This window comes from Acartia tonsa, chromosome 4, assembly GCF_053477335.1.
Source record: "Acartia tonsa isolate MP-2025a chromosome 4, ASM5347733v1, whole genome shotgun sequence".
Taxonomy (NCBI): Eukaryota; Metazoa; Arthropoda; class Copepoda; order Calanoida; family Acartiidae; genus Acartia; species Acartia tonsa.
In genome coordinates, this window is record NC_137263.1 from 29,075,696 (window position 1) to 29,100,465 (window position 24,770).

At 31.9% G+C, this 24,770-nt stretch overlaps 1 protein-coding gene across 1 annotated transcript in view; it reads left to right on the forward strand.

Annotated features, from left to right (window-relative positions):
• Positions 1-554: 554 nt before the first annotated feature.
• Positions 555-24,770, forward strand: part of LOC145318095 (putative protein phosphatase 2C T23F11.1) — a 37,379-nt gene continuing 13,163 nt past the window's right edge. The window contains exons 1-8 of the mRNA XM_080159440.1: positions 555-638; positions 4,739-4,828; positions 9,290-9,343; positions 13,867-13,974; positions 18,318-18,481; positions 18,906-19,003; positions 20,780-20,978; positions 21,241-21,295. Of these exons, the coding sequence (XP_080015566.1) occupies positions 4,817-4,828; positions 9,290-9,343; positions 13,867-13,974; positions 18,318-18,481; positions 18,906-19,003; positions 20,780-20,978; positions 21,241-21,295 (690 nt within the window). The 5' untranslated portion in view covers positions 555-638; positions 4,739-4,816. The remainder of the gene's footprint in view (positions 639-4,738; positions 4,829-9,289; positions 9,344-13,866; positions 13,975-18,317; positions 18,482-18,905; positions 19,004-20,779; positions 20,979-21,240; positions 21,296-24,770) is intronic.

Below are 24,770 nucleotides of genomic sequence, written 5' to 3' on the forward strand. Positions count from 1 at the left end.
ATCAGGTTAAATAGGCACAATTGGTCTTTTCATTAAATAAACAAAGGAATAATTTGCTCTTTACTCATCGAAAGAATTCAATTGCAATTAGGCCTTATATTCAGCACGCATGTAATAATCAATACCTGGGTTACGTCTCATGCAAGCAGGACAGACTTACTTCAGGGTTCTAACAATCAAACACACATCCGTTTTTTGCATTCTCCGATAAACAAAGGAGAAAGGCGCTCGCGGAGAACAACAACAAACTCTCGCACAACAATGCCGCACTATCGGAGGTAAAATTAAAGAAAATGTCGTCTTTTCTGATTAAGCGGAGTAAGGTTTGAAGAGCATAAGAGATTTTTACAAAGAGCACGACGAAAGGACTCAAGGAACACTCCCTTTCCAATACAGTTACATAATCTTAATGCTAAAAGTTATCAATAGAATGATGTCGAAATTAACAAACATAGCTATAACCATTATAAACTTACGGATGGACTAAGCATAAAAAAGCTTTGTTTTTAATGGCTTTAATTCATAAAAGAAAATATTTATAAAAGATTAATTTCAGATAAAGAAGGAAAATGAAATGAATGAAAAAGAGTTTAGAACTAGAGAGACGCATTACAAAAATTTAGAAATGAAGATGCAAGGTAAGCAAAAACTACAATAAGAATAAAATTATTTTGAAAAAAAACATTACGTTGTATGAAGAAAACCTATTGATTCCTTTTATTTAAAAAAAGGTTTAGATTAATTAAAAGATAAATTCATAAGACATTTATATATAAAATACTTTTAAATTAGGTTATGTTATACCTTGCTTAGGTCTATGAGAGATATTGATGTTTTTAAAGGTGATTTGGAATTTCCTTTTACATATGTACATTATTTATATATAAACTCGCGGCATCGCTCGTAGAAAAAAATTTTGGGGAGTTGAATTTTTAGGGGCAATTTCTCTTGGTAGGGTAAAGGTACCCTTTCTGAAAATAGTTAAGTACTAGCGGCTACGCCCCTAGAGGCCTCTAGGGGCACTTGAGGAGAGGAGAGTGGAATTTGATAACCCAATTTCTTATTTTAGATTTTAAAAGATAAAGTAAAAAAAAATTTTGGGGGGCCGAATTTTTTTTTTGGGGGGGGGGAGGGGTTGGGGGTGTCCCACCCCCCAAGAAAATAGTTATAAACCTCCCGGGACCTATGAGAAGCTACCCTGTTAAGGAGAACCCGATCGGTTCAGTGGTTAGCGAGATCCTTCGGTACAAACAAACACACAAACATCCTGTTACTTTAGTATATAGATAAACCTTCCTATATGAAGATTCACTGCTTAGGAGAACCATATCAGAGCAGCAGTTAGCGATTTCCTTCGCTACACACACACAGACATCTTGCTACTTTTATGTAAGGATTGAGGTATCCTAGCACATTATCATACTTTGAAATCTTTTATTATACTTGCTATAGTTATTTAGTTACTGCTGCTCTACTTATGGACATGTTTATCCTTGTTTATGTGGAATTTTTTAGCTAATAAAATATTTATGAAAACGTACAAAAAAGACTAAATATTAAGTAATGTTCTATAAGAGTAATTATGAATGATGATAATAACAAGGATGACAACATCTAAGCGACAAATTAATATGATATTTTTTAGAAAATTAAAAACAAATTAAATATTTACTTGGCGTAACATTTAATGCAGGATGCTATGGACATAAAATTCAATTTTAGATACTAAACTTACAAAATTGTGAAAATCGTCTTTGGAATCACCATGTCAAAAATATACATGCTATAAAATGACCTTATTTTAGAAGCACGGACTTTCAAAGTAATTGCTCGCAGTTAGGAATATCTTTATTTTTCAAAACCCTTATACAAAGTTTTAAATCTTCCAGACGCAATTTTCCAACATATCTAAATAAAGTTATTTGTTTCGGACAGACCAACATATGGCCAGACGAACTAGCCTAAATGTAGAAAAACATTTCTCTTAAAAAGTTGTTGCATAAAGTTTGAGATTAATCTTGGAAGTTGATGGTAGTAAGTTGTTTGTAGTCTAGTTTTACTTCAATAGTCCTCAATAAAACTAGGATGACAACATCCATTAAAGTGACAAACAAATATTGAGTGACAGCCTATTTAATATTGAATATTTACTAGAAGTTTTAAAAACTTCTATGCAAATATGTCACAAAATTACCCTAAATGCATAAAAGCTTCGCTTTATAAAAAACTAGCGGCTACGCCCCTAGAGGCCTCTAGTGGCACTTTAAATGTTGTTGTTTGTTAAAGTTAATTTTTTATGTACGATACCATCTTATTTGACGTTGAAGTCTCCTCTAAATTTGAAATTTTTTTGATTTTTTTGTCATTTCTCTTGGGAGGGTGGTGGTACCCTGCCCCAAAATAGTTATAAACCTTTCCGGGACTTATGAGAAGCTACCCTGTTAAGGAGAACCCGATCGGTTCAGCGGTTAGCGAGATCCTTCGGTACAGACACACAGACACACACACAGACACACAGACAGACACACAGACATCCTGTTACTTTAGTATAAGGATAGGATTATTAAACTTACAAGTTACAGAAGAAATCTTTTATAAATGTTCTAAAATCATATAAAAGTATTTATAAACTGATAATTATTAGAGCTTGGCCTTTCAAAATGCTAATAAATAAGGTTATCAAAGTTAAATTATAAGCATTACTGGATCTGGTTTTTAACAGTTTAAATATTTTTTTCTTCGCTTATTATGTATAAGAATCATACCTCCAAAGATTAATTAGTAAGTTAGGGCCGCAACAAATAATAAAGTTGTCTTATCTCTTTGTTGTTGTTTAAAAGTGTACAAGTATATTTAGTACAAGATGTGGTACAATTAATACAAATATTGCAGATAAATGTTGACAATCTTGAACTGTGCAGTGCACACATAGAGTCAGTCAAGCATAAATAACCTGTGGACCTTTTCCCTATATATTTCTCCCTTCCCATTAGCTAACATTTTTTAAAACTTTTTCCTCTTCTGTACAGAAGATTCTAGATTTGTCTTATATACAAGGAAATGTAATTAAAAGGAAATATTTAAAATAATAAATACATTCTTATATAAAAGTGATGGGTTGTATGTCTTTGTGTCTGTCTGTACCGAGAATATCACTACCCGATAAACCGATATGGTTCTGCTTTAAAATGTAGCTTCTAATAGGTCCTGGGTAGGGTTAAAACTATATTCCTATGGCAAAAATATGGTTTTCCTGTTCGTATTGAATTCCGAGTATCTTAATTTTTGGTTATATTTACTCGATACCAAACACAGGGTTTTGCGGAAAATATTCGCAACCTCCTTGAATCAAAATTGAGGGAGGTGGGGGGTTGGTGTACTTCAGACAACAAGTGAGGTGTTTGTTTACCACCTTACATTTTTTATATACTCAAAAGTCAACAGAGCATCCTTTGATTTGTGAATGGACGAAATTTATTTTATATTTGGTTCTATGTTGTTTAAACACTTATAGATAAAAGGACATTTAGTTTTTTTTTATTCATAAGTTTCAAAGTTTATTGTAGTAAAATTCCATACAATAAAGGTCAAATATCCAACTTTTCTTAAAGTTTAACATGTTTAACTTTTTAGTTGACAAGGAAGGAAATTAATTTTGATCAAAAATTTTTGTCGTTGAAAAAAATAAGTTGTTCGAAAATCTAAATTTTTAAGTTTTAAAAGAAAATAGTTTTCTAGAATAGTTAGTAGTAACCTTCTCCTCATTCAACTTTTTAGATTATTAAAGATTTAGAGGAAAGAGGATTATATATTTCTATTATAAGTTTGGGATAAGGAGATTAAGTGTTGACCAGATATCTTATATTGATTTTTTATATTTATAAAAGTGTTGTCTTACCTATATTATTAATTAATTCTCTGTTATATAAAGTTAAAATTATTTTAAGTTTATAATCGCAAAAATGTTAAATTGCACTAAATCATATTATACTTGATGTTCATCATGCACTTGCACAGTCAGACAGACTGACAGGCCGACGAATAAAATTAAACGATAGAGTAGCTAATAAAAAAAAGAGATTTTAGGAATTTTTAAGAAACGTTTTGATTTGTCATACGTTCTTGTCTGTGTGTGTGAATCTGTCTGTGTGTATCGAATGATCTCGCTAACCCCTGAACAGATGTAGCTTTACAGTGTAGCTTTTAAGCTATTTTTTTGGGGTTGTTGGTGGGACACCCTCCAAACTCCTCCCAAAAAAGAAAAAATAACAATAACATGTAGTGCAACTTTCCTTGATTTCTGCTCTCGAAGCCACTAGTATAGTTACAGTATTAATAAGTTAGAGGGTGAGCTTTATATAATATATACATAGATTTGAAGATAATATTTATTCTGAATATTCCTTAATTGTGCATATTCGTATAGATTGCCAACATGGGAATTGTCTGGGTAATCATTAGAAAATAATCACAGCCAAATATTTCTGCTGTTTAGCGAAGCTTATGTTTAATGTTAGTAAATCATGTCTTCTTTAACTTGAAGCTTTTCTACAACCAAGTGTGTATCAGTCTGTAATTTTAAAATGTTGATATATTATTTGGCAATTTTCATATTAGAGATTAATTCACTTGAAACATTTTGCTTTTTTTAAAACCGCACATTTTATAATGAAATAATTGTCCCGTTAACTTGAAATCGTGAATGCTATTTCAAAATAATTATTCCTTATATTTTTAGATAATCTGAGATTTGGATAAAATGGATAAGATTCCGTGACCATATTCATCTATCTCTACATTGCCAACAACTTTATAAATGGCAAAACAGGTATTTCTCATTTTTTTTAGAAACCCATTACTGGTTCTAGTATTATTTCTTATGATTTTAATTATATCTATGTAATGTAGGTTTGTTGAGAACATTACGTACTTTATATAACACAATAGAAAAATAAAAAATATATATTAATGTTTTTTTTTATCAGGAGGTAAAAATATAATCTTTTTGTTCTATTGTAATACAAACAAACAAATACCTTTATTTTTTAAAAATAATAGCCATTAGATTAAATAATATTCAAATATGAGGTAAATAAATGAAATTAAAGTATTTCACTGATATTATTTCAGATATACTACTTATTATGTAAAAATTCTACTGGAGCTAGATCTTTAAATCATTTAGTGCTGCCTACTGCCAATGTCGATGCCACTAATAGTGCTGCCAATAAAACATGGATCTTTCAAGCAATATGGCAGTGGTGAGCTGGAAACACCGACGATCTCAGTGGCAGTATTCATTTTGCGATGCCATTGGGCCGGTGCAGTGGTGGGTGTTTTCAAAGTATTTTCCGGCTCCCCACTGCCATTTTGATTTGAAGGTCGATATTAGGTGAGCCGTTTTCAAATCAGCTCACTAAAGGCATCGCTGTGATTTAAAGATCCAGCTCAGCTCTATATTTAACCTTTTCTTAAATCTGTTTTTAATGCTATAGGAATAATTTGATTCTCTACTTATGAATGCTGTCATATTGTTTATTCATAACTTTAAAGAAAATGCATATGTGTATATTTGTGTGTGTGTATGTGTATGTGTGTGTGGTTGGGTGTATGTGTGTAAATAAGTGTGACCTGCTTTATCTTGCAATTAGATAATTACTTTACCTCTGTATCAAAGACAGGAATCTTTAGGGACAAGACAATAAGTTTATGTACTTATCCATGGATGATAAACAAAATATCCCCTTTGGTTGATCAAAATCATATGTTGAAAAGTTTGGACTTTGCTTGTTTGAAACCAGCAGCTAAGATTCAATAAAAGTACCCAAATTTGTAAAGCTAACTAATGAAAACACATAATTATAAAACTTTGGGTAATTTGCAGTCCATAGTCCCCTCCCTCCCTGATGGGTGATAAAAGCTGATGAAAAGTGAAAAACTGTACTACATATTTGTGTTCATATTAACATTATACTGATGTTTGTATTTGGTTAGGCTATGCACCCGATATTTTAAAAGATTTGGATTTACTTTTACTCAATTAATAATTCAATCGTTATTTAATTTGATTCATATGCAGTGGGTCTACACTCCCTTATCTGTCTGTGCGTCAGTTCGTAATGCGGGAATTGTCATTTATTCGGCTACTAATAAGCATTTACTATAAAAAAAAGCTTTTGGGTGTTTTGCTAATAAAACATGTCGTCAAGGTAATATACATAATAGGCTGAACATCATAAAATATACTCAAATATATTAATTTATTCAGACAGGCAAGACGAGGCAGACTTTTTTAATTTAAAGATTTTAATTCACACAACCCATAATTTTAAGGGTCTCATGACTTTTTTTTTTACTTAACACGCCCCTTAGCTGCACCAAGGGGATGTAGGTGCGTAGATCCCTAGGGTGTTGTATCCACTCCCAATTCTGAACGCATCTGTTCTAAAAGTTTAAAATTATTAGTTTCATATTTTAGTTTGTTAAATTTTGAACTTTGTCCGAGCTAGTAAAAGCCAGGAAAATTTTCTGCTGAAGCAAATATAGAATCCAATTTTGTTAAACAATTTGTACAGGTATAACTCATGATCAAATTCCTTTTCCAATGATTAAGTTATCTTTTTCAGCCATTTCACAGTATGTCCATCTATCCACCTTGTTTTTATAGTCACTGTATACAAGATCAATAAGAAAATTTGGTGTCGAAGACAATACCGGCCTCTTCATTGTTTCTTATCGCACAATTATCCTTGTGTCCTTGACTTTTCAATTTAATTGAAGTAAATTTTATCTTTTATTAGTATTCTATTAAAGATTATATGCTTTTTTATATTTATTTTCATAATTTGCTAGCGGTCTCACTTTTACATTTGCTGTAAATGACAGGAAGAGCCAGTTGATCATTTAAACTTTATGAACACTCAAATATGAAATTACTAGAGTTGGCTCGATATAATTATCTCCCTATTGGCTAGTTTTCTATATGCATATCTATTTCTCAATAAATCTATTTTCCTCACCCGGCATTACTATCTAAAAGAAAGTAAATATTTAATAAATTAAATGATTTTTAAAAGATTTTTTTAAATTATATTTTTTTCTTTACATTACCATCACCAAAGGGTTAATGATGATGATTACAATTTTAGTTTAATATTTGAACACACAAAATGTCGCCACAATCGAATTCTTTTAAAACATAGTTTTCTTAAATTTATCATATTATAAATTTAAATTTTCTTTTTTATGATTAGAAATTAAATACATCAATATAAGGTAAATAGCAACATGAAATGAAAAAAATTAATTTATTTTTAATAAAGTAAAATAATGGGTCTTATCGTTCTGGGCAATGAGAGTTTATTATGGATTATTGGAGCACTATGAGTTTTAATCATATATTCCTTGGAAAACTTGAGCTCGTTTATAGACATTTATTTCCTATATAGATCTGACATGGATCTTGAAGCAATTAAGCAGGCCGTTTTGTACATGTTAAAAATTGGAAGATTTCATTAAATAAAAGTAATCGCAAATATACTTAGTAAATGATATTTGGTTGGAAAATAGAAAATGACGCGGGGGATCATCAAGGTTGGGTTTGTTGGGGGGGGGGGGGAGGGGTCGGGGGGGAGTGGAGTGAGAGTTGCAATAGTTTAAAGATAGAGTTTAATAAGACAGGACAGGAAGAGATAGTTTAAAAGGGGAGAGCAATTTTGTGTGTGTAATTATTGACGCAAAAAGACCAGTTCTTGAAGTTAGCATAAACAAAAAATGAAATGAAACAATGAAATTTATCAAATCAGCTTCCTTTATTAAAATACCTTTCATCAAGAATAAGATTCAGAAAGCAGATTAAAATTAAAAAACTTGAATCCTTTTTGCGATGAAAAAATTCCTGATACGTTAAAAACATTTGATTTAATTAAACGATAGTTTACTGCTGTTTCAATAAATTAATATTTAACTTTCTTTATGTATATGATAAAATATTACACATAAATGCTTATAGGATAAAAAACAAAATATATGTATGGACAATAGTATTAATTATTTTCAACTAATGAGAAAATTGTACTATAAGAATGGGACACCAAATTGTTGAGGTTACACCAGAATGCAATTCTTCTCCCAGAGTGATTCTAACTTTTACAAATATTTCAAGGGCTTTCAAATAAAATTATTGGCTTATACTATACAATATAATAATTCTAACATACTACGTCGAAATGCATTTACAAAATACACAGAAGTAGCACAGCTACTTTATTACTTGGGCACTCCGTCCGACCATTAAAGTACTTCAGCTATAATTAGAATTTGATTGGTTGGTTTAAACTAGCAGTGTACAAATTTTTCAACCAATATTCTCAATCTGCAATTTTAGACACGTGTACTATATTTACACATGTCAAATGGAAAAAATAATAATGTGATTGTGCACCAAATAACTATGAATAAACTTTTTTTACCACAATAAATCACTCACATTGCAAACTTTCCCCCTTTCACTGCAGTCTTGTTAAAACCAGATAATTGTTTTCATTAATTTATGTGCAAAATTTATTGTTTTTATCCAAAAAGTAAGGAAAAACAGAATTGTTGTACTTTATAATTAGATGAAATATTCCATCTGTACCAACTCTTCCATGATGACCTAGCTTCATTTAGGCCAAATATAAATTCTATTTACCAAAATGTAACGATCGTGTAATGTGAAAAGCTTTAATTCAAAATCACCAGTCGTGCATAAAATTCTTACTCGTTGGTCAAACAATTTACTTTACCTACTATTACCTCGTAAGGGCGGGATTCTCCTTCAATTTTTAAATGATCATCTAGAGAATCCAGAGCATCATCCGCGTGTAATGGGATGCGATACTCTAACATCCATGGATATTAGGTTTAGTAACATCCAACAGACAACCAATCCTTTGATTCTGTTTATGGGCCAAGGCGATCCCCATACTCTTACTATTTATGTCACGCACTTGACATAGCAGCAGTATGAATCATTTTTAACGTCTTTAGTTATACGCGGTGTTTGTCCGAGATTCGAATCTATTACCTTCCCGACGACGAGCGGATGCGCTACGTTTTGAGCCACGATCGCGGGTTAAAATTTTACTAATAGAGTATGATTATATCATTGTTGGTGATTCAATATCTAAGCATACCTTTGTCTTATTATCGCAACACCAAAAAAGATTGAAAGGTTTCTGTGCACGTTTCAATTTTCAACCCCCTGAATTCTGATCTATTTAATTTCTAAATATTTATTTTATTTCAGAGTGGGCGGGAAGGTGGCCGAGAATCTCGCTGGCACAAACTTCTCACAACTTTTAGGAAAATTTGCCCACAACAATTCCAAGCGTGAAATAGAAAAGTTTACCAGTTTTTACGAATAAAACATACATGTATACATTCAATATATGTACACTATAGGGCAATAATTAAACTTTCTGTTTTTTTAAGTTAAGAAAATACTGTACATAAAAAAATATATCAACAAGACTGAACCTCCTTGGGAATCCTTACATAAATCAACCCAACGATTGTATTTGTAAGACCTTTGTTTGAATGTTCCTTTTAACTGGCTACAAATTCACCTTAACAGTACACAGTGCATATGAAGGTGCTTTGACTTTTGTGTCAGAACCTAAATTGGGATATAGTGCATTTTATTACCCTAGGTAAGGTAACTTCATTTCACTTTATAATATAATCTAAAATGCAGCCGTTTTAAAAAAAAAATAGATTTGAAAATTTCAAGTTAAATTTTCATCCACTAAGAGTTTCCGCATAATCATGACAAAAAAGCAAAGATTATTTATTTAAAATTTTGAACAAGTTTGCTTTTATAAAGTTCTTCATAAAACCACTCCTGAAGTGAGTTAATTAATGTCTTTTTTATCAGTTGCTTTGCTAAGGTCACGGAAATTCAGCCTTAAATAAATCATATATAGAGAGGTTTTATGACAGACTTCATAAAAGCAAAGTTGTTAAAAAATTTAAATAAATAACCTTTTCTTGTCATGATTATGCGGTAACTCCTAGTGGATGAAAATTGAACTTGAAATTTTCAAATCTAATTTTCTCAAAAACGGCTGCATTTTACATTTTTTTGAAAAGTGAAATGAAGATACCTAACCTAGAGTAATGAAATGCACTATGTCCCACTTTAGGTTCTGACACAAAAGTCATAGCACCTTCATACGCACTGTGAGTAGACTACATATCATGTTTTAATGCCAAGAGTTCAACAATATATCTAGTTATGATATAGTCCACAACCAAACTTGAATCAATAGATTACCTTCCAAATTTTGTAATTTCTGGTAATGCAGCTTCTATGTAACTATTTTCTCTCCGCCTGTTCGTCCTCGAACCGTCACACTCACTTACGCTAACTTATATGCTATCATTCCATCTATCTGTAGTTCTTGTTATTTATTTTGCCGTACTTTTTTAACACAATTTCCATGTTAATAGTAATGTTTGAAATTTTGAATTTCTTCAGAAATTTACCACTGTGTTTAAGGAATAAGTTATCTTGTCGCTAGAAGTTAGAATTGTTTGCTAGAAATATGGGATGTTGGACATTATAGGATTACAGACGTACTCGAGAATAGATAAATATGTATACTACATAGTAAGCTGTATAAACCAACTAAATATTCAAACAAAATTATCGTTTAAGCATTATTTTAGTAACAAGGCTTTTTATAATTGGAACTGTCTGTCTGTCACCAACGTTTAGTGGGAAACATATTTTTCTCGTCTGCTATTCGAGATAGACGGCTGAAATATTTTTCCCTACACCAATTAGCATCCAGTATATACTTGCTTGGTCCGTCAGTCGGTAATGATCTGTTGGTCATTTGATTTCTCTTGGAAAAATTTGATTTACTCCGCTGCTATTATAGATAGACGATTGAATTTTCTTGATTGCTTAACATTTACTTCTAACTCACTTATTCAGCCAGTCTGTAATGCTCTAGAAGACATCTATGTTTTCTAGGAGAAAGGTGTTTTTCTTTTTCTCCTATTTAAAGGGAGTGTGAACGTAAAAATTTCTCATCTGATTATCAAATCTTAACATTTACTAAGCACATTTCACTACACTGATCAACCAAAAAAGTCCTATTCACAAAAATATCCAGAAATAATGCCTTGATTTTATGGTATTTTGAGAGGGAAAAAGGAAAAAACAGGGAAAATCTGAACGTTTTTGTTTCTTATAATGTTTGTAGGGATATTTAACTTGTCATATATAGTTGAAACAATTTACTTACTGTTAAGGATTTATTTTATGCTATAAAATTGCCAATTCGTTTTTTTATAACTTAGTAGTTAGGTAATAAAGACATATTTTAAATTCGTATTATTGACAAAAAAAATACCACACTGTCTACAAAGGGTTGAATCTCATAGGTTATATAAAATAATAATATCCTTTTTTATTGTGTTGAACAATAAATAACCCACTTTGGAGAATTAGTTTACACTTTTATCAGACTGTTTATAAAGAAATATTTCGTCTTTATTATTTACAAATTTGTAATTAAAGGTGGGCGAGAGATGGGCCATTTAAAGTTAATTGGATACTAATAAAAAACCTGTTTCTGGCTTTGTTATTGTATTTGGTTTTCAATAAAAAAATATTGCTTATTTTATCAATTTCTAAGTAACTATACATTGGATTAAAGCAAGGATTATGTTAAAAGCCAGCTTAACTGTTAGTAAAAATCTAGAACTATGTGAAAAAGTTTAATTTTAGCTATAATGGGAGAAAAAAGCAATTTAATGCACATTTTATATAATACGGAAAATTTCTTCCTTTCACCGTACCTTATAAAAATCGTCGGAAAAAGCCGTTTTTTAAGCAAACAAAAGCGCGTTTTGCTCTATCTGTGAGATATTATGAATGAGGTAATGTTAAGATTTGATATTAAGATGAGAAAAATTTACGTTCACAGTCCCTTTAAGATAAAAGGCTGAAATTTTGTGAAAACTTTATTGACCAATTCACTACTACTCGGTTTTTCTTTACTGCTCTAAAATATATTTTCTCAGTTGTCATGAATGATAGATTGATTGAATTTTGATTGAAGATTCAATGACCACTGATCATCTTTACTTACTATTTCCGTAAGTGTGTATATTATGATTCCTTTTCCCTTTGCTGTTCTAATCTAAAAGCTTCTCTAATAATAACTTTTTTTCTTCTAGTTTTAAAGACATGCTATTTAAAAAAATGTCATCTATAAATTCTTTTATCTAAAACGATACAGCATGATTATACTGAATTGTCAAGTTTTTGTCTCACTAATACTCTGCTTTATTATTAGAATAATGGCTTGAGATGCGGATAAAATACGCACAAGAAAGAATGGGGTATTCCTGTCCAGTTTTTTGTTTAGGAATGAATATTTCTTACCCGAGGGAATAAATGATGGACCGATAGGTCATCATTTATTCACGGAATAAATGATGACCTATCGGTCCATCATTTATTCCCTCGGGTAAGAAATATTCATTCCTAAACAAAAAACTGGACAGGAATATCATTCTCATTTAAACAAAAACTCAATTTTTATGCTAGTAAAATGTGGTTTAATTTTGGTTTTTAAATTTCATTTATTTCCCTGGTATAATTTTTCTTTCTTTTAGTAATTAATAAAAATTATAAAATCTTCCAAAAAAAATTAAAAATCTTCTAAAATCATACCAGGGATATAAATGAGATACCAGGGAAATAAATGAATATTTACATCCACTATTTAAGGGGTCGTTTATATGGGAATGCATGTTTATTTAAACTTTATCTTTTCAAACAAACCACATACAAACAGAGTTTTTAGAGGGACAGAAACAGAAAAAAAGTGACAGAGAGAGGGGGGAAGAGAAAGAGATTTATATGGAGAGAGAGAGAGAGAGAGAGAGAGAGAGAGAGAGAGAGAGGGCAATATAATAAAGTAACAGGATGTCTATTTGTTTGGACCCCCCACCCAGAAAAAAAACAAACAAAATCCCCCCCCCCTCTCCAAATTTTTTTACTTTTTCATTTAAAATCTAAAATAAGAAATTGGGTTATCCAATCCAACTCCTCCCTCCTCAAGTGCCCCTAGAGGCCTCTAGGGGCGTAGCCGCTAGTTGGGAAATAAAGGAGTAAAACGCGAATATGCACCTTGAATATATAGTGGTGAAAATTAGAAATAATCAAAGTTTGCATTTTTGCACTCTTGTGGTGAAAGGGGGCAGTATTGACAAAGGAGTGGGAAGGGTCGAGGGAAAGTTTTTGGGGGAAGATAATTGATCTTATGCATTTAAATCCTATTATCAGGGACTTATTTTTCATACACCATGTACATTCTACATCATTTTTATTCAGACATTAAACATTCTATTTACAAATAATACGATTTAGAAAGCGTAGGAACTATATAATCATTACCAGAAAGTCCATAGGTCCATCTAAAACATGTTGATTTTAAAAACTTTTGGAATTTTTTTTTATATAATATAATTATTCTATCCATCTGGTTTTTGGAAAAATTATTCATAGGACAACAAAGTTCAATGTTAGAAGCAAACAATTCTATAATCAATTCACAAAAGTATGATCTTATACATAAACAGTACATTTTATTTAAGTAATTTTAACAAATTTAGATGCAATTTAAGACTTATAAATTAACATTCTGACTATTTATTGCCGAAACTCTAAAAAATGCTAAGGTTCGCTTGTCTCTTAGTCTGATGTAAGATTAAGGATGTTGTAATCCTTGTTTGAAGTGATTTTTTTTATGTAGGTTACCAATCCAAACGAAATAAAGATTGTGGGTAAATAGTTGATTTGTGTGCAGGGCTAAGAACAGAGATGGGACCAATAGCACAGTTGATCCTTCCTCACTCAAACATTCACACAACTGTTCCAACAGTGGACTCAGGGTCGGAGTTTCTAATATGAAGGTAAGGGTTACATTCAAATTCCAAGAGCATAAAAGTTCACCTACAAAATACAACCTGCCTTTAGTTCTAGCTGGAGTCCAGAAATAGGAGTAGATCCACTAAGTGGGACTAACCTAACAGTAATAAACTTGACTTTACCAAACATTAAATTATTTTTTTTTCAAATATGTTTTAGATTTTTAATTGGAGTTTTGAAACGTTCTTGTATTTTTTTTTAAAGAGGTTGTGGTTGTCATAGGACCCAACCCCTACAAAAATAAATTTAATTATTTCAAGAGGAACATAAATATTCCCTGAAAAGCAAAACCAAAAGCAATCCAATGGTTGATTAATTTTTATTTTGAATCTTACCCACAGTCAGACAGACATCATTCTACTTTGTATGAAAATAATATCAAGGCAAACATACAAATTATCAGCAAGAAATATCTAAGTTTAGTGCAAAAATGAGGAAATTTGATGTTATCGTGTTTTTTTTAAGACTTTGCTGACAAATATTTTTGACACGAATGAAAAATAATATTTCTTGTAATTAAACTTTTTATTTTTATGTATAAGATTCAATTTCCAACAAATTTTATAAAATAGAAGAATAACACCATTTGTAAAAGCGATGCTCAACTGTTCCGACCAACAGACAAACGAGCATTAACAATTATAGAGTATCAACGCAATTTTTGTTTATTTTGGATATGAACCTGCAGGATGGATTTGTTATGGATTCCTTCTTTATTCTTCGTAAAGTTATTGTCAACCTTAGATATTAAGAAACAAGTAGGAAATACTTTGATATTTTTCGATCAATGATTTCAATCTACATCAGGGGTTTTCGTTTATCATAATTGGGGATCTAAGTCAATTTATCGTCCATTTTCTTATCCATTAAAATCCCTGGTATTGTTATTGAATAATATTATACACTAAATGCCCTAAAACATATGACAAAATTGAAATAATTAATATCAAATGCTTGAAGGCAAATTAGGTTTTCTGCATATAATTTAAGTTTAACCCTACCACTGTTAACCCCTTACAGTCGGGCCCCTTGCCGCACCTTAATCGGTCGGGGGGGGGGGGGCGTTTAACGCCCCCCCCTTATTATCTCAGTTCCTATTAGAGCTAGAGGGCTAAATTTTTTTTGTGAAAGTCCATGGTTTGATAATGAATTTCCGACCTTTTATAAGTCTAAGTCAATTTTCGCTTCCTTCACCCTTTTATTTAACAACCTTTGTTTTTAGGTCTTTTTTTACTTAAAAATTTCAAACGGCTGTAACTTTCTTATTTTTGAAGCTAGAAGAAAATTTTTTTTTCCAGAAAATGTTTATCTTTATGTAAATTTTACATTAGAAATATCAGCGGCCGCAGCTGTACTTGGCAGCTGCCAGCCGCCGCAGTCGGCGGTCGGTTGGAAAACGGCGGCGGATCTTCATGAAATTTTAATACGTTATGTAGACATGTAAGAAAAGCTTAAGTTTAAAATTTGAAGTCTCTAAGTCAAAAATTGCGGCCACAGGAGCCTTTTAAAGATTTCTGGAGACCTGGAGGATCAGGACCTGCAGGATCATACCTGGAACCTGAAAGTGACTTGAACACCTGTATTTTATATAAGGATGTACTACTAGAGGATTTTTTAGTATTTTGGTATGATAAAATGCTTTGTTTTAGTCAAAAAAATATTTTTGCTCTTTACCTGGATGACCCTGCCAGGTTTGCTGGCATCCTGTGCCCGCCAGGATGGAGATATTCAAAAAATTCCAACTCTCAGTTATGTGTCATACCCATACTTAAAAAGTTAAGCAGTTTGGGCTCCTTATCTTTCACACACAGCAAATGAGATAGAAAAATCGGATGGGGGGGGGGGGGGGCGTTCAATGCCCCCCCCCCCCCAACCGTTAAGGGTTAATGTTATTAAATCAATTGCTAGTTTTATTCTACGATGAAAATGTATTAAATGATTGTATAAATGCAACAATAGCACATTTAAACAAATAAACAAGGATGACAAAATTCATAAAAAGCGAAGCACATTAAAATCATGGAAGGACAAACGGACAAAGTGAGCTATACACTGTATAGCAGATGTTCATTAGTCGTAAACAGAGAAAAAAGAGAGAGGAGTATGTATATAATGTTTATTAATAAAATCACAAAATCTTTTTAAATATATGTTTTTTTTAGTATGACCGACTGTCTGACGGACCAAGTAAGTTGTATACAGGCTGCTCTTTGATATGGGGTATATTTTCAACAAATAAGCAATGTATCTTAAATAGCTGCAAATAAAATCACATTTCCCCAACAGCGATAATGGCGGACTGGCAAAAAGACTATGTGAATTGTAAAGACGTTTCGCTACTAAAAAAGAAATATTTTTGCAAGAAAATCCAACAAAAGAGTAAAAGCGTATTTAGATAAAATGCGTACTGCGTACAAATTAAGCTATCTACTATACAAAGAGTAGCAAGGATGATAACGTCCATAAAAGCGACGCTCATCAATTTAGACAAACGAATAATATCAACAAATATATTGTAAAACCCACCCAAAAAAATATGACACCTGCCATAAACCAAAAGCGAGGGTGTGTATTAGTGTAATACAAAGAACAAGAGGGGTGTATTTCCTTGTCCGAGGAGTAGAAAGAACCCCGTAGATGTACTGTGCACTCCACTACAAAATCAACATACTCAAAAGTCAATAAAGTGCAGCTTAACTGGTAAAATTCCATGAATACAAGACGCTCAATATAGACATATGTATTTACATTTAAGAATGAATTATAGAGATTCTCTGCTAATTACGCTATACCTAATCGTCCTAGGAATGAATATTCAAATACTTTAGAAAATATGATTGTAAAAAAATGTAAAGCTAAAATTATGACGGATATACTAACTTACTGCAAATTGTACCTAACTGTTAACTGTTCATCAGTTTGAAATTAAAAGAACACTTCTAGTCTAAATTAAAAATGAAAAGTATTTTTTTAGGAAAGACGAGTTTACTGACTTACTATAATTATAGAAAACACAACCGTTGGATGAAATACAGAATTCATTAAATATTTGTTATTATGTAAGAGTTTGATTAAGGTTACCTGGCAATTTGTAATATTCTAGCGATTTTATTATTTTTTAAGTTCACGGCTGATTCAAAACAACTATTCAATTGGTTGTAAGCAACTTTTGTAAAGTATAGGCCAAACCACCTTTAAATTAAAAATGTATCGTGTACAAAGAAATGTAGAAAAATAACTATAAACCAAATTGTAACCAGATAGATAGTAACAGACACACATACATAGCACAGTACTAAAGCAGCTGCGTTACTAAAAATGTAAAAAAAACTGTTCACACATAGATTCCTACCTCTGCATTGCGTCACATTTTTATCGACTCTGCAAAAATTTCCAGTATAAAGGATTGTCAAATTAACAAAGGAAACAAAAAATATAAAAATATAATTGTACAATAGTAATACATTTTGTAGTGCATTTGTCGCATAAATATATTTGATGAAAAAATACACACACATCCCCCCCCAAAAAAATTTTAAGGAAAGTGAATCAACTTATTAAATTTATTAAACTAAGCAGGCGGACAAAATGACTTGTAGATCATATTTGCACTTGCACTCACATAAAAGAAGAAAATTAATCAACAAAAACATTGTCATTTTTTATTTGTTGAATTACCTGAATATATCCCTTAATCCTGGATGAATCTGGTTGGTATTTATTTTGCTTAGGTTGACACCTTCATTCAAAACCAATTAACAACATAAAAGACACCAAAACTACAAACATAAAACAGATTTAATCTATTTTTAGTTTTCTTTTGTGCATTTTTTTTTATTGCTTAGAGTACATCTGTGAAGGTATGTTTCTATATGTAGATAAACTTCTCTAATACAACTGTTTCTAATTAATGATTATGAGAATATTTGTACTTAGTCATTAGAAGTTGAATATTTTTTTCTTTTCATGACAGGCTGAAGTTCATCGGTTGCCCGTTTAGAACTGCTAGGAGTTTGGCCCACATAGAAAAACTTTTTCTTCAATTGGTCAAATATTTTTTCTGTCATGAAATAAAAGTCAATTAAAAAAATCAATTGTTTGCATAATATTTTGACTATTATAGGGCTATACCATCCTACCCTGCTATTACATATTGAAGCTAATTTTATTGAATGGTCATATATCCAGTACTTAAAAGTATCTATTAAAATATGAGTGTCTGTGGTTATCATTATTATTGCATTTTAGTTTAGAAGCAACTATACTAATATTCCACATCGGAATATATTTTACAGTTATTTGTGAATCTAATTTTCTTTTATTTCAGGGTTATAAGAAGTCGAACCAGGACAGGTGTACAGCCTTCAGTTATCTTGAAGGTGACCCGGACCTGGCTTTCTTTGGTGTTTACGACGGTCATGGAGGCACAGGGGTTGCCAACTATCTGAAGGATCATCTACACGAGTTCATACTTGCTCAAGATGAATATAGGTATGGCCAATATAACTTTTCAATTGTAATTTGTCAATCTGTGCTGGACAGATTTGGCTCTTCTTTTTTTGGGAAACTTACGCTATACATTTACGCTTTTAATTTTAAAATTAGAATACATTTTGTGTGTCTGTCTTGTGCACAATATGTGATAGTATAGGACTGATTTGCTTATGCCATTTGGCCTCGTTGAAAATTTGAGGCATTTTTATATGAACTGCTGTTCTTCAAACACCCAAAAATACAAGAAATCATTCATCTCTCCAGACCCTCCCCTCTCTCTGTAAATAAGTAAAGAACTGCAAAAATTAGGGTCAGATAGACTTACAACATCTGCTAGACAGGCAAAATGGACAGTTCAAATCAAATTCCAGTCTTTTAGAAGGTTTTCTTGCAGTGTTTTATGATAATATTTTTTTTACAGTGAAGGAGACATACCAGAGGCAATACTGAAAGGTTTTCTTGCAGCTGACGAGGAATTGAGAACCTATGGTAACGCAACTGAGCTTACTGGCAGTACAGGTACATACAAAGTTAAACATATCAAATATTTTCAAGTTGCTAAATCAGGAAAATGATAAACTATCAAAGTATCTATTTCATACCTTTCATTCGTTCACAATCCCTTTTTCTAATTTCCTAAGGTAGCCAAAAAATAGATACTTTGCATTTCAAAGTAAGCGGAAAAACAAACAAACAAAAAATATATTTATTTAGCCTTCTTGTTGATATTATTTTTTTAAAAAATTAATTCTCGACCAAAGAAACCACTCCCTCTTTTTCGAAAAAATAAGAATATGGAGGTCGGGAGGGTAAGGATATTTTTTCTTAAAGTCAAATTAAATTTGCAAATTTTGATATTTATTCATCAAAATAGTATTTTATTTTAAACATATAGTTTTATTTGAATTTTCATAATTAAATGCTTGGTTCTAGCTTTCTCAACATTTGATTTTGTGTCTTTTTACATGAATGAAATTCGTAGCTGAGTAATAATTAATTCCATTATGTACCTAATCTATCATTGATTGGCTGAACCAAAAATTTGATGTCTGTAGCTACACACACATTAAATATAAAAACTTATCTAGTTGTATTAATACAAAACAAATATTGTAAAGCTACAGAAAAGTTAATTTAAGTTTATAAACACGTTCTTACATACGTTAGCTTAAAACCTTTGTGGTTTCAGGTTTTTTATGATTGGTCAGTACAAAGTAACTAACTTTTACCCAAATAATTTAAATCTACATGAGGGGTAATTGTGTTTACCATAATTGGGGGTATTGCAATTTACGGTCCAATAACCATAGAATTTAATGCTTTTTAAAAGCTAGGACACTATTAGAGGTAATTTTTATGTAAAATATTAAAAATAAAACAATCTTGAAATTAAAGTTTACTTAATATTCTATAAAATAAATATTTGCAAAAAAAGAAAAATCTTAATTAAACATACCAAATAACAGAAATTCTATGCTTTCTGCATTCTATTGTTCCGCTTCCCCCTTCAATAAATTCGAACGTTTTCATGTCGGCTGCCGGGAAAGGGCTGTAGCTGCTGAAGGTGTGTAGCAACACAGATAAAAATTCCAGGATAGATATTTGTAGTCCTATGGCAGAGTTTTAAGGCTGGTAGGGTAGTCCAACGCATTAAGAAAAAAGCCGAAGAGGAAAAGTTACCCAAGAATACAAAAAATAAACATTGCCCCATACTCCTAAACAAGGCCAAAGCCCTTGGATAATAGAACAAAGCCACTTGTTTATCACAACAGATCAAGATTACTTAAATATCTATACTATCTACAATTTATAGTATTAAATATTAAAAGTATATGTATAAGATATTCTTTACCTAAACAGATTTTTCCCTCCAGACAATAGAAAATATTTCAGACGAATTATAAAAGTTTTTCTTTTTCTGTTATATATATATATATATAAATAATATAGTCTGGAGAACAAGCTATGTAAACTCTTCTATGTTATGTATTATTTAGATTTTTTTATGAGATTTAAAATACTTTTTTCAACCAATATAATTTTCATTTCTCGTATATCCCTATAGGCCATTAAAGTGCCTATAATGAAAAATACCGATTGTAACCTTTTTACTTCAATAATTTTTTTTCTCTCAGGGTAATCGAATAATGCATTGACAAAATCTTAAAGCAACTAGTAAGTTCTTCTATTGTTTTAAATACCAGAGAAATTCAATCAATCCAAGCGGTTTTTTTTTATAAACGCCCAACTCCAAGTTTCATTATATAACGGTTGTATTTCTATTCCTATGTTTAGCCTGCTGTGCGTTGATCAAGCACGGAGAGCTGCATGTGGCCAACCTGGGTGACAGCCGGGCGGTGGCAAGTGTTGCCAGGGCAGATAAGACTCTCACAGTTGACCACAACACCTCAAATCCACGGGAAAGGGAGCGGGTGACCGCTATGGGCGGAGTCATCAAAGAGAACAGGGTGGGTGGAGTCCTAATACCCACCAGGTATGCAAAAAACTCATTTTTGTATTATTAACAAGAACGATTACTTCCAATAGTAGCGAAGCTGGACAGTCCAACTACAAATTTATTTACACACGTTCACAAAGACTGTCTTTATTTAAGGCGAAATTAAGTTATTGCCAATTTTTCAGCTTGCAGTTGCTGCGCCAGTTATTGATATTATTTTACTTTTAATTTAAATAAGAATTAAGTTTTATTTGTGTTGCAATAGTCTTAAAACTAATATCGTTTATATTTATTGTAGAAGTTTTGGTGACTTTCTGTTAAAGTCTGAACCCAACAAACCTCCATGGAAACAGGTTCAAATTTTTAAAAGTTCTCTTGGCTACAAGGTTTTGGCACCCTAACCTAAAATCTATTTGTCGTCCAAGATCTGTCAGTCAAATATCAGGGAGTAAGGGAGGGGACAATGGGCAATTAATTCAATTTAAGAGTTTTTGAAGAAAGGCCATGAAAACCAGAATAATCCCGAAAATATGGTGGAAATTGTAAAGTGATTGTTGATTAAATCTAGAAAACCATAAACTAAGAAAAAAGTTCCAAGAAAAAAAGCAATCATTTGAAAATAAGATTACCAGTATTACAGACTGACATAACCATTCTGTAATTAATTACTAGAAATATCTCCCTGGATCTCTTCAGATGACAGGGAAAGAGAAAAGAGATTTGGGGGCAAGTGATGTGAACACGGAAAAAAGGGGCAGGCAGGCGTGTAGCTGGATGGGCAAGTATATTATGACCCACACGCCTTCCTGCCCCTTTTTATCCTGTTTATTTCCCCACCTCCCTTCTCCATTTCCCTTTCTCGTCTACTTTTAAAAAGGAGGTGGGGATGAAGGGAGTGAAGTATAGTATGGGAGAGGGGCCGTGTATTTATATTTGAACTACTCTCTGTCTGCAAAACTATATATATTCAAAACTAACATAGCGAGTAACGGCATTTCTTGCGCAAGTCCCCAAACTCAGTCAGAAACTGCTAAATTCTTGCACATTCCCTTTAAGCCAGTCCCCAAAGTCTGAGACTCCTAAAGATTGAATATTCAATCCATTGTCCCCTCCCTTACTCCCTGGTCAAATATAGTCAAAAATCAACTATGAGATTCAAAGAAGCAAACATGATTAATTTAACTAAATAATTATTATCTAAGACAAAATACTTTAGATGTCAAATAAAATAATGAAACATCCTATTTTTTGGGATTCTGTCGGCCATGCTTAAAAAAAAACAGAATTGAAAAAAGGATTTCTGATTTTATGCTAGTTACAACTGAACACAGCCTTCACTGGTGTACTGGATAGGAAACAGGTTTTTTTTTACATACGTCTCACAAGACCTATGTAGTCATGACCGGGAGACAATGACGGTTCAGTACATGACTTTCGTTAAATCACAGCTGATCATTTTTGTGGCTTTTTTTGAAAATTACTTTTATACCCAAATTTCATAGTTTTTCCTTCAAAAATCACAATTTTCCCACATTTGCAGCTTAGTTAACTTAAATTTACACAAGAAAAGTATAATAAATACAGCTGAACTAAGGACTGTGTTATCATCAATAACAAAATCTTTAAGAATCTTGAATAATCTAAGATTTGTAGTCTAGAAATGAAATAAGAGTTATTTAAAGTAAATATTTGAATTGATGTCTAAACAACTCTTGTAATTAACTTTTTAAAAAATATTTCATGTCCCTGTTGCATGCCTCATGACATATTATATTTTTAAAACAAGTTTCCTTGAAATATTAACAAGTTATCCTGCTCAATATTGGTTCCTGGCTGATTTGATGTCTTAACATCTAAACAATATCTGCTTGGAGTATAACATATATATCCACAACCACAGTTGCCATGTTTAAAGTCCTATATTACCATATAAACCAGGCTACAATTGAATATACAACCAGTCCTTGGTTCAAAAGAGCTTAGTAGAAGGTTAATATTTTTAACAAGTGGGATTATCACTTGTAAGTGTTTGACATGAACTTGGAATCCGTGTAAAGACCAGTCTATAGCTGGTCTTGATTGAGTCTCTGCCTTTTGTACACACTGCCTGTCTTTACTACTGATTAAATGTCATAGTGAGAACCATGGAAGGTTTTACATAGGTGAACCTACAGAATGATTATAGATACATATTGGATTCTAAGCTTGATGAATAATTTGCAAGATAGTGTATTCAAGATAGTGTAAGAGCAGCTAACTGACAGGAAAGCACTTGGCTCATAGCTTGAAGAAAATAATAGTAGTTTATTACTAGAGTGAATGTGAATGCTGGTTACATGATCATAACTGGATTTTATTCAAGTGTGATTTCCAATGGCGACTTTAAAATCCAATTTGAAAAAAAACACAGCCAAGTTTTTTGTCCTAAGCAGATCAATACTACCCTTCCTAGAAGCTACCAGTAGTAAAGGGACCTAGGAAGGTGTTGAACAGGAAGACCAAAATGTAGGATTTGCAAAGCAAAAATAAAGGGCAGTTTGTCTATCAAGCGGTTTTAAATTTGGAATCATAGACCCACCGGACTTTCAATCAGCAGAGTAGGCGGAAACCATGGTGAATTTCTGAGTAATAGAGAATGAGAGGATATGAGCTCTTAGCTGAAGTAACTAAGGCAAGGGAGTCTTAAAGACCATGTAGCTAGATGCATGGCAGTCTTGGCTTTCATTCATGGAAAGATTCATGACAGTAGTTGGTTCATAGGAAACAAAAGGAAGTAAAAAGTAAGACTACTTGAAAGTTTATTCTGAATCTTGAGGTTATCCCTTTATATGGCAAAAGTCAAGCCACAAGTTCAATAGCAAACAAGTGCCATAAAGAAAGAGTCAAAATTGTGTGAAATTGTTGATTAACAAACAAGGTCAGAATTCTAAACTGACTTCCATCAAGATTTATAGGCTGGGTGAAACATGTCAGGCTATACCAGGGTGGAGAGAGGTACCCTGTTTAGTGGAAAGTATTATGAGGCATACTTGTTAAAGTTGAAGGACAGGGACGGTAACTTTAACGTCTTTAAACAAGAAGTTTAACATGTGGATTGATAGGAGATAATGTTTTAGTGAAAGAAATTTGAGGGCAATAACTTTATGTTGTGGAGTCAAGGGCAAAGTCAGATAGATTGAATCATGTTAAAGCCAGGTGAAAGCCTATGGAGGCTAGAAGCAGTTCTGACGTGCAAATTTATTGTTGAACATTAATTCAAAATAATTAACTCTTACTCAATTTCTAGACTACAAATCTTATTCGATTGATTCTGAAAGATCTTGTTATAGGTGATAGCACAATCTTCAGTACAGCTGTTACTTATTATACTTTTCTTGCATAAATTTAGGCTAACTAAGCAGCAAATGTGAGAAAATTGAGATTTTTTTGGGAAAAACTATGAAATTTTGGATAAAAAAGTAATTTTCAAAAAAATCCACAAAAATGATCAGCTGTGATTTAACGAAAGTCATGTACTGAACCGTCATTGTCTCCCGGTCATGACTACATAGGTCTTGTGAGACGTATGTCAAAAAAACCTGTTTTCTATCCAGGACACCGGTGCCTTGCCTACTATGATTTTTAATGTTTCTGTACTTATGGCTGTTTTTACAATCGGAGCTATCTATATAGCCGTAATAAGACGATTAGGAGACTTGTTGCAATACATATTAAAGTTAATTATTTTCTATGTATAGAAAATAAATTTTGAGTGGCAACTTTAAAGAAAATTTTCAATAAAATAATATTGGTGTCAAATTTTATGATTTATGAATTATTTATCCAAAT